Below are 12,111 nucleotides of genomic sequence, written 5' to 3' on the forward strand. Positions count from 1 at the left end.
TTTTTTTTGAAATTATGCCTTGTTTTCATTGTTACACCAAGAGCATTCAGATGACCATCAAGTGCATACCAACAGTTTAATGAGTAACATTCAGTAGGGGCTCACAAATAAGTCTCCTTTATTGATGTGATGAATTTTAACACTCAATAAGGCAATTTGCCACTTGGAACCCCATACTGTCTCAGTTACTTATCACTTCTTTCTGCGACTTCTACAAACTCTTTCCAAGATAGCCTCAGCCAATTTTACATGAGCAACTTCCTGGTTAAAACTGACTACTCACTGTGCATGCATGTCGTGTGTTTACAAGTAAATCAGCTACTAGCCATATCGCGAGTAAGACAGTGGTGACAGTGATCAGTTGACTATGCTGAATGTGGAATTCTAAAATCTTGAAAATGCTGCAGACTATGCATGCACAGAAACATGAGACTATGGCATCATATGCTGACATCGGAAGTTAACCTACAGTTGCAGAGCTCACTCCTGTTACGAGGTGTGAGAGAAAAGTAATGAGACCGATTTTTTTTTTTATAAAAGTTTTTTTTCCTTTTCTGTTTTTTTCCCCAAACAACAACATTGTCCCTTTCAGAGTAGTTCCCTTTGGCAGCTATACACTGGTGGACTCATTGTTCCCAGTCTTGGTAGCAGCATTGAAAGGCTTCAACTGGTAAGACCGTTAACATTTCGGTGACATTCTTTTGAATGTTCTCCAGAGTCCCAAAATGACATCCTTTTAAGACATAATTTCAGGAAAAGAAGAAAGTCACGACTCGGATCAGGTGAATAGAGGGACTGTGGAACAATCGGAATGCATTTTGAGATCCAAAATTCTGTGATGGAAGTGGCTGTGTAACATAGAAAGTTGTCATGTTGCAGTCCACTTGCCTGCAATGTCTGGTCTCACTCGATTCAAACTTTTCTGAATATTTATGTTTAACAGGGCACTTATTGCGCTTATTGTTAAACATCAGTCGGTCTTATATCACAAGAACATGCACACGTTCAGTGTTTTTTGTTTGATTATGAAGTTGAATGTTCCCTGAGCGAGGTTCATCTTCAACATCCCAAAAATGGTTTGTGCCAGTGAAAAACTTGTGCTCTTGATACGAAATGTTCCCCATATGCCTGTTTCGACTTTTCAAAGACCACACTCTCAAATTTCCCAAGCACATGTAGTCTCAGATGCAGACAGTTTTACCTAGTGAGCTACAATGCCTAAGAACAGTATTCCACTAAAATTGCTATTCTGATAGACAGATATGCCATGCATATCATCAGTCACCTCTTGCACCAATGACAGTAGCAGATCTCATCACCTGAAGATGTCAAGCAGTTGTGCTGATAAAATATTGTGGATTTTACACAATACAATTTGGTGGCAAACCCAAGAAGTTCATTTGCAACAGATCCATCAAGAAAGTCTGAGAAGCCACATTAATTATCGTTTTATTTAAATACTCCCAGCTATACCTCGGTAACTGAGAAAGTCATAAACATTTGAACAACAGCATTTATTAATAAAATGGAATCATTACCCAAACACCAGTTTGGATTTAAAAAAAAAAAAGCTGTTAATGATGCATAGGTTTTTAATCAAAAGAAATTTTTAAGGTACTACAAATCTGTGCTTTCAGTCTTACGTCACCAACCGTAAGCAAATGATAGAAACAACAAGCTCTGGGGAAAAAGATTTTAAGTGAAAGCCTTGATGAGCTGTGGTGTGCCTCGAGGCTCAGTACTGGTCCCTAATCCTCTTCCTACTCATTATCAACGAACTTCCACTAAATCTCTCAAATACTTCCCTTCTGTTGCTTGCAGATCACACAAATTTCCTCTTTCTGTCTGATGCAGCTCATTAAATCGAAGTACAAGATTAATGACACATATGACTCAATGACAAGAAATTGTTCATAAACACGAATAAGGAAGCTCAAACACTCTTCCATCCATACTGAAACCATCCTGCCCTCACAAATTGATGGTAAAACAGATTGAGCAAGTAACAGAAACAACATTTTTGGTGTGTCAATTGACAGTTTACTCCAGTGGGACCACGACAAAGAGAAACTTGAACAATATGGGCAGTCTCTGGTATGTGTTCAGAATCCTTGGAAACTAACACTTCAGAAACTGTGTATCAGGGGCTTGTACACTCAGTAATAGCATGTGACATTCCTTTTTGGATGGCCACCAAATCTTTCTTCAAATAACTTAATGTATTATAATCTAGAAAGAGCATTTCTTTATTATTATTATTTTTTTTTTTTTAATACACACGCACACAGGCGGCCTACTCTTCAACTATTACACTTCAATAATCACCGAATGGTCTTGCTTTCAAAAGAGAGCACCAACATTATTCTGTAAGCATTTAGGAAGCGATGCCAAATGGTTCTAACAAACCGAGACACTGTTGTCTCTTCTTCTTGCGCCAACCAATCAAAAGCAATCTGCCTCAGATTCGCGCATGCACCCTGCAGTGCCACAGTGGCATGAGCCCGAAGCAGTGAGCAGCCAACACAAGCATGCTACTGTTCACAGTACCAAAAAGTGTGGTTAGAGTACGTACTACTGTTCAAATTTCGCTGGCCACATGCTTCCATAAATGCATGATAACAATAGGATATTGGCTGTGTTCTGGAAACTGTCATAAATGTCACATTATGTCATTTTATTCTCATTCACATTGACATCTTGTTTGATTTTATGTTTCGGAACATGAGTTAGGAATGGAGCGTAGTAGCAAATTGTACAAATATATTTACAGAAACACTCAAAACATTCATCACTTTTTCCGTTTTCCACCGTCCTTAGTTTCATCAAAATTCATGGAGGTACATTCTGTCTATGCAACTAATTGAAGGCAGCTTGTTTATTACCATACACGTTTCACTTCTTTTATTTGTGAATGGCAATAAACAAACTGTCTTCAATTAGTTGCATAGACAGAACATACCTCCATGAACCCAAAAAATTGTTTGAGAGAGTGTCAAAGAATAAGAAGAGGCATAGAATGTGGTTGTAACTCACTCCTAGAGATCCAAATGATGAAGTAGCCTTCTTCCCTATATGATACCTCAACGATTGGGCTCTTGAAAACAAAATTAAAAAATGCCTTTCCAAGAGCATGTGGTGAGTGCAGCTATCGAAGTCTGTTGCAGTTTATAACATGCATTTGATGAATCAAAATGTTTCATATATATGGTAAAGTCTAAAAATATTATGGTGGGGATCTTTTGTCTCTGTCTACTATTTTTAAGAATTTGATCTCAGATAAATACTTGTGACAAGCGAGAGTATAAACATGATAGCTGCTGGTTTCATTTGCAGTAATTTAAGTTGTGCTCTTAGATTCCTGTCTGACCACACACTAGGAAATCGCTACATATTCAGAAAAAGATGGTGAATTATTTGTGACAAGAAAAATGTAAATGTCACTGTCAGTTGTTTCACATTTCTTAAACATACGGAAGTCATGAAATTGAAGATACTCATTACTGAGAATGCATGTTCTTACATGTAAACAACAATGAATATTTCAGGAAAATACTCATGTTTGACAATTAATGAAGTCTTAGAATGTGTTACAAACATGAAGAGGAAAAAATATTTTCGTACCCAGCAGTAGGCGAACCTACAGCCTTTGACACTGCAGTTCGTTGCCTTATCTGTTCACCTACTACAATTCGTATGCCCTCAGCACTTTATTTCCAATAATTCCAGTCAATAGAGATGCAGACTGACTTTGTTGCTGAACGATGCGGGCATAAGATGTAAATGCAAGAAATTTTGGAAGTTTTCCTACATTGGGTTTCGCAAAATTCTTCTCCACTGTTACTTAGAAGTTTTAGAAACTTTTCAATAATTAATAAGTAAACCATTTGCAGAAAAAAGTACACAAAATCACCTGCAATTTCAGCTGACAATCATGTGATATATGTAAGCAGAGCCAACCTTTTGAAATTTAATGATTTTTTAAACTCTTTAATTACGTAAAAATAACAGGTATTCTGTGAGAATATTGACCAAAAACTGTTTTTTTTTATGTTATAATCATTCACAGTAACAATAATACATAACAAATTCTAGGTTTAAATAAGTCACACCAAACCTCTCGGTACAGTTGTCGAAAAATCGGCAGGAAGATCGATCAGTAACAGTTCTCAGAAGCTTACAGAACAACAACATCGGACAAAGAACCAAAAATGACATACCTACTGAGGCTAACCTACAGCACCAACTGACATGAACAACACAATAAGGAATGAGTTGCTGCCCTCCACCTGGTCCTCTCATCAGTTTATAGGCAAAGAGAATTCAAATATTAGCAAAACATGGTTTCAGCAACAGTTTTGATGAAAAGAGAAAGAAAACACATTTTATGATTTTTATAATCAAACAAGGATTTTCACTTGCCTGTATGGGCTACTGCTAGTCTTTGTTGTAGAGCGAGATGTCGTACTGGATGTTGAGATGCCAATATGGCGGCGTGCTACATCTATGGAGCTGCTGTGATATGCCAGAGCTGATCGCTGAAAGAGAAATGAAAATATCACAATAAATGCAATTTTTCTACCGACAAAAAAATAATTATGTAACTACTGAAATTCATCTACAGCTATATCACTACTCTGTTAACTAGTAAAAGCACTTGTTTGGACCAAGTGAGAATAACATATTTTGTGTGTGTCTACAGCAGTTTCAGCAGAAATGATTCAATGGCTTCTGCTTACTCTCTGACTGCCACAATGAATTCACACCAGAAAGAAGAGTAAAAACTGACAATACATTCAGTGAAAATATTTCATGCACATTACAAAACTGTCATTAATCCCTAATGACAAGACACATCAAAATTATTTATGAAGCAATAGGAAGTCTAGGATGGAATAACAACATCATGGAAAGCATAGATTGCTATTTACCACATAGAGCAGGCAGTGAGTCAGAGACAGGAACAGGAACAATGAAAAAACTGCTAAAATATTTACTTGTTGGCTTTCAAAGTTCCTCTTCTGAAGCAGAACGGACGTGCGCACTCACACCCACACCCGCGCGCACACACACACACACACACACACACACACACACACACACACACACACACACACACAAGCCCCAGTACCTGGAGAAAGTGGTTGCACGCACGCACGCTGTGTGTGTGTGTGTGTGTGTGTGTGTGTGTGTGTGTGTGTGTCTGCGAGAGAGAGAGAGAGAGAGAGAGAGAGAGAGAGAGCAATCTTTTTTATTGCGCCTATCTGTGAATCAATGCCTACTGTACGTAGCAACTAGCAATCTATCCTTAATTGTCAATGTTTATTTAAGGTCTTTTCTAGGCCCACGGAAATATTATACAGTCCACATTGTTATTTGAAATTACATTCTCATTTTGTAGTAATCTAATCTCATTAATATACTACTCTTGTGTAATTCAGTTATTGCATTTGCAAAGGACATCGTTCAAGCAAATTCCGGACTAAATCGTGATTACATCTGGAAAAATACTACCAGCAAACAAGGAAATTAAAAACTAGTTTCAGTTATGTCAATCCACCTTTAAGATCAAATCACAGGTTACTTGTCAGCAAGGGCTCAACTGCCTTCAAATGAGAAACGTCTACTTATGACAGTATTACATTACTGCATTTGCAGCAAAATGATCATTAAAAGCATTAGAGTTGGTCCTGGATCAATATGTACATGACAGACAAAAATTTCACGTACAGATTCAATTGTAAAGAATCATTTAAAGGGAGAACAGAAAGATATCGGTGAATGAAATTGTGAGAAAAAGTTACAACAATGAATATGATTCTTTCAGTTTTCACCACAAGTAATAAACACTGGATTCATTATAACAGAGAAACAGCACAGTTCATCAGTGAAAATTTGGCACTGTCTTCCTTTTCCAAAGACTGAAAGACTCACTTATCGGAAAAGTTTTACATTAGCATTGGAAAGATAAATACTGCAAAGCATTGTGGAACAAGAAATAATAATGCCTCTGAGCAGTTACCACAATCAGTACTAACGTATTCATTTGATAGCTGAAAATGGAAAATGTGTGTGGCAAACGACGTATATTACTTTTATGGGGTAGCAATAAAAGTATTTAATTTCATCATTTTCTGATAAATGTCTATTTTTTACACATGGCAAAAGGTTTCATTAAGAGATTTAAACACTTCATATCAAGTCAACTGATACAACATAACATCACAATCTGAGCTGTAATATCTGGCCACAACAACAGTGTATCCGTAACTAAGGAGTTCTTATGCCAATAATTCAAAAAACAAAATAAAATAATTAGTACACAGAACTATATTGTCAAAATTGTGTACTGAAAATTTCTTCTGATACATAGTAAAATCTTAAGGTCTTTCATATTTCCATTGAATCTGTTTGACAGTTTATGATTTTATGTTTCATACTACACCAGAAAGCATGAATAACATCTATAAAACAGTAACACTGGAAACTGTTGTTGTTGTTGTGGTCTTCAGTCCTGAGACTGGTTTGATGCAGCTCTCCATGCTACTCTATCCTGTGCAAGCCTTTTCATCTCCCAGTACCTATTGCAACCTACATCCTTCTGAATCTGCTTAGTGTATTCATCTCTTGGTCTCCCTCTACGCTTTTTACCCTCCACGCTGCCCTCCAATACTAAATTGGTGATCCCTTGATGCCTCAGAACATGTCCTACCAACCGATCCCTTCTTCTGGTCAAGTTGTGCCACAAACTTCTCTTCTCCCCAATCCTATTCAATACTTCCTCATTAGTTATGTGATCTACCCATCTAATCTTCAGCATTCTTCTGTAGCACCACATTTCGAAAGCTTCTATTCTCTTCTTGTCCAAACTATTTATCGTCCATGTTTCACTTCCATACATGGCTACACTCCATACGAATACTTTCAGAAATGACTTCCTGACACTTAAATCAATACTGGATGTTAACAAATTTCTCTTCTTCAGAAACGCTTTCCTTGCCATTGCCAGCCTACATTTTATATCCTCTCTACTTCGACCATCATCAGTTATTTTGCTCCCCAAATAGCAAAACTCCTTTACCACTTTAAGTGCCTCATTTCCTAATCTAATTCCCTCAGCATCACCCGACTTAATTAGACTACATTCCATTATCCTTGTTTTGCTTTTGTTGATGTTCATCTTATATCCTCCTTTCAAGACACTGTCCATTCCATTCAACTGCTCTTCCAAGTCCTTTGCTGTCTCTGACAGAATTACAATGTCATCGGCGAACCTCAAAGTTTTTATTTCTTCCCCATGAATTTTAATACCTACTCCGAATTTTTCTTTTGTTTCCTTTACTGCTTGCTCAATATACAGATTGAACAACATCGGGGAGAGGCTACAACCCTGTCTTACTCCCTTCCCAACCACTGCTTCCCTCTCGTGTCCCTCGACTCTTATAACTGCCATCTGGTTTCTGTACAAATTGTAAATAGCCTTTCGCTCCCTGTATTTTACCCCTGCCACCTTTAGAATTTGAAAGAGAGTATTCCAGTCAACATTGTCAAAAGCTTTCTCTAAGTCTACAAATGCTAGAAACGTAGGTTTGCCTTTCCTTAATCTTTCTTCTAAGATAAGTCGTAAGGTCAGTATTGCCTCACGTGTTCCAGTGTTTCTACGGAATCCAAACTGATCTTCCCCGAGGTTGGCTTCTACTAGTTTTTCCATTCGTCTGTAAAGAATTCGTGTTAGTATTTTGCAGCTGTGACTTATTAAGCTGATAGTTCGGTAATTTTCACATCTGTCAACACCTGCTTTCTTTGGGATTGGAATTATTATATTCTTCTTGAAGTCTGAGGGTATTTCGCCTGTTTCATACATCTTGCTCACCAGATGGTAGAGTTTTGTCAGGACTGGCTCTCCCACGGCCGTCAGTAGTTCCAATGGAATATTGTCTACTCCGGGGGCCTTGTTTCGACTCAGGTCTTTCAGTGCTCTGTCAAACTCTTCACGCAGTATCATATCTCCCATTTCATCTTCATCTACATCCTCTTCCATTTCCATATTATTGTCCTCAAGTACATTGCCCTTGTATAGACCCTCTATATACTCCTTCCACCTTTCTGCTTTTCCTTCTTTGCTTAGAAGTGGGTTTCCATCTGAGCTCTTGATATTCATACAAGTCGTTCTCTTATCTCCAAAGGTCTCTTTAATTTTCCTGTAGGCAGTATCTATCTTACCCCTAGTGAGATAGGCCTCTACATCCTTACATTTGTCCTCTAGCCATCCCTGCTTAGCCATTTTGCACTTCCTGTTGATCTCATTTTTGAGACGTTTGTATTCCTTTTTGCCTGTTTCACTTACTGCATTTTTATATTTTCTCCTTTCATCAATTAAATTCAATATTTCTTCTGTTACCCAAGGATTTCTACTAGCCCTCGTCTTTTTACCTACTTGATCCTCTGCTGCCTTCACTACTTCATCCCTCAAAGCTACCCATTCTTCTTCTACTGTATTTATTTCCCCCATTCCTGTCAATTGCTCCCTTATAATCTCCCTGAATCTCTGTACAACCTCTGGTTCTTTTAGTTTATCCAGGTCCCATCTCCTTAAATTCCTACCTTTTTGCAGTTTCTTCAGTTTTAATCTACAGGTCATAACCAATAGATTGTGGTCAGAGTCCACATCTGCCCCTGGAAATGTCTTACAATTTAAAACCTGGTTCCTAAATCTCTGTCTTACCATTATATAATCTATCTGATACCTTTTAGTATCTCCAGGGTTCTTCCATGTATACAACCTTCTTTCATGATTCTTAAACCAAGTGTTAGTTATGATTAAGTTGTGCTCTGTGCAAAATTCTACCAGGCGGCTTCCTCTTTCATTTCTGTCCCCCAATCCATATTCACCTACTATGTTTCCTTCTCTCCCTTTTCCTACACTCGAATTCCAGTCACCCATGACTATTAAATTTTCGTCTCCCTTCACAATCTGAATAATTTCTTTTATTTCATCATACATTTCTTCAATTTCTTCGTCATCTGCAGAGCTAGTTGGCATATAAACTTGTACTACTGTAGTAGGTGTGGGCTTCGTATCTATCTTGGCCACAATAATGCGTTCACTATGCTGTTTGTAGTAGCTTACCCGCATTCCTATTTTCCTATTCATTATTAAACCTACTCCTGCATTACCCCTATTTGATTTTGTGTTTATAACCCTGTAGTCACCTGACCAGAAGTCTTGTTCCTCCTGCCACCGAACTTCACTAATTCCCACTATATCTAACTTCAACCTATCCATTTCCCTTTTTAAATTTTCTAACCTACCTGCCCGATTAAGGGATCTGACATTCCACGCTCCGATCCGTAGAACGCCAGTTTTCTTTCTCCTGATAACGACATCCTCTTGAGTAGTCCCCGCCCGGAGATCCGATTGGGGGACTATTTTACCTCCGGAATATTTTACCCAAGAGGACGCCATCATCATGTAATCATACATTAAAGCTGCATGCCCTCGGGAAAAATTACGGCTGTAGTTTCCCCTTGCTTTCAGCCGTTCGCAGTACCAGCACAGCAAGGCCGTTTTGGTTATTGTTACAAGGCCAGATCAGTCAATCATCCAGACTGTTGCCCTTGCAACTACTGAAAAGGCTGCTGCCCCTCTTCAGGAACCACACGTTTGTCTGGCCTCTCAACAGATACCCCTCCGTTGTGGTTGCACCTACGGTACGGCTATCTGTATCGCTGAGGCACGCAAGCCTCCCCACCAACGGCAAGGTTGATATGAACATTGTGACAGGAAAACATTCAATACTGGCCTGAATGTAATGCTGGTGACCATGGTTACCAATTACTGACAGATGATGAAATCATGATAGTGTCATCGATGACCAAGACCTGTAGTGATAAAAGAAGCTTTTCACTGCCTTGAGAAGGCTATTAAGTGGTTTGAAAAATAAGAAGTGTGTGATATTGTTCAGCTGCTGTGTTGAAGACCTGTCTCAACATTGAAGCAAAATTCACTTTTGAACTTCTTTTCATAAACCGCAGGGCTACTTAAAAATGACTACTTTATGTAAGATATGTATATTATTTGTAATACATATAAAATATATGCAGTTTTCTTTTTAATACGGATAACTATTTCTTTGTTTAATATTGTTCCCATTATAGTGGTACATTTTCTCAATACAGTTAGTCGGTTATTCAAAACATTAGTTATCTGAACACCCCCAAGTCCTGAACTCTTTTGGATAATAGATGCTCTACTGCAGTTAACCTGTGTCTGAATTGCCACTTACTGCTTGACATCTTCATTGATGTGAGATTACAAATGAGCACTATTTCACTGCACTAACAATGAACTTTGTCATTGCTATTTTCAGAGTGGTGATGCATAGAGTGGAATGAATATCCTCCAGCTACATAACAAGTGATTTGAAGGCTCTTGTCAACCTAAGAGGAAAGCTTCATATTATTCAGACGGGGTTACCAATGAGAGAAATGTGGCACAGTCACTATGCAAGATGCGTTCCATAAGTAATGCGACCAAATTCATAAAAAAAATCATTCATTGAATATATTCGTACAAATAATAAAAAAATTTCAATATAGTACCCTCTTGCGTCGATACACTTCTGGAGGTGGTGTTTCCATGCCTGGAAGGCATCCTGGAATGCCTTTTCTGGAATGTCCTTTAGAGCTGATGTAATATGGTCCTGGATGCTTTTAATCGTGTCCCAATGTTTTCCTTTTATGACTCTTTTTAACCGAGGAAACAAAAAAAAGGTCAGTGGGAGCCAGGTCAGGACTGTAGGGAGGCCGGGGAACCAATGGGGTCTTGGTCCTGGCCAGGAAGTCGTTGACAATGAAGGAGCTGTGACTCAGTGTGTTGTCATGGTGAACTTTCCACATGTCCTTGATGTCGCTTCGGCAGTGCAAGACCATCCTTTTCAGTCTTTTGAGCACTTCCAAGTAGAAAGCCGAGTTCACTGTAGTCCCGGTAGGTACGAATTTATGGTGGACACTACCTCTGACGTCAAAGAAGACAATGAGCCTGGTTTTGATTCTGGACTTGCTCATGCGTGCCTTCTTGGGATGGGGAGACAATGGGGTTTGCCACTCTGAACTCTGCCTTTTTGTCTCAGGGCCGTACTCAAAAATCCACAACTCATCACCAGTGATAACTGAGTTTGAGAAATGAGGATCATTTTCACACATTTCCAACATTTTCCTGCAACGAAGCACCCGCATGTGCTTGTGTTCGTCGGTCAACACTTTTGGGACGAGTTTGGCACACACCTTTCTCATGTTCAAATCTTCAGTCACAATGCAGAAAACGGGTGTTTTTGACACATTTAGAGTTTGTGCTATCAATTGAAGGTTGAGCCATCTGTCAGAGTTCAAACAATTGCACACACACATCACATCTTTGTCAACTCGTGCGGTTGATGGCCATCCACTGTGAGGTTCATCGGTGATCTCCTCTCAGCCCTCCATGAATGACTTGTGCCATTGGAAAACTTGTGATTTGGACAAGCAATCAGTTCCAAAGGCATGCTAAAGTAATGGAAACGTTTTGGTGGTGGACTTCCCAAGTTTAACGCAAAATTTGATAGCGTACCATTGCTCTACAGAACGATCTATTGTGCCGTGTTACATGAATTCAAAATGGGGTTGACGGAAACGCATGTCTTGACTCTCCGGCAGCTTGCAGCCGAATGAAACAGAGTGTTTTGAAGCTAACACCCCCCTCCACTTAGCCCAGCTGGTTACAACACGCTTGGTGTACCGTTGCGTCAGAAAAAAATTGAACACATTACTTATGGAATGCACTCTGTATGTTTCATGCAGACTTCTTAGGCAAATGTCAGAATTGATATACAGAGTTCACAAATATTGAAACAAGTGGCATTTGATGATCATTGAACAAAACCAGTCGTGACATAATGAATGTACCTTCATACAAGTGAGGTGGTTCTTATTAACATTATCATTTAAATAAAGCTAAAATTGCACTAAAATTAACAGCACAGACACACACAAAAATTTCCTGTGCTGTACATATCAGTTCCTAAGAATATACTAAGTTTAAAATATAAAAGTTCGATAGTGGTACTGCACTATAGT

General features: G+C 38.7%; 1 protein-coding gene across 1 annotated transcript in view; it reads right to left on the minus strand.

Annotated features, from left to right (window-relative positions):
- LOC126412603 (protocadherin-like wing polarity protein stan) overlaps window positions 1–12,111 on the minus strand; it is a 345,349-nt gene that overhangs the window by 66,643 nt on the left and 266,595 nt on the right. The window contains exon 38 of the mRNA XM_050082273.1: window positions 4,420–4,535. Within this exon, the coding sequence (XP_049938230.1) occupies window positions 4,420–4,535 (116 nt within the window). The remainder of the gene's footprint in view (window positions 1–4,419; window positions 4,536–12,111) is intronic.

Source organism: Schistocerca serialis, chromosome 1 (assembly GCF_023864345.2).
Source record: "Schistocerca serialis cubense isolate TAMUIC-IGC-003099 chromosome 1, iqSchSeri2.2, whole genome shotgun sequence".
NCBI classification, from domain to species: Eukaryota; Metazoa; Arthropoda; class Insecta; order Orthoptera; family Acrididae; genus Schistocerca; species Schistocerca serialis.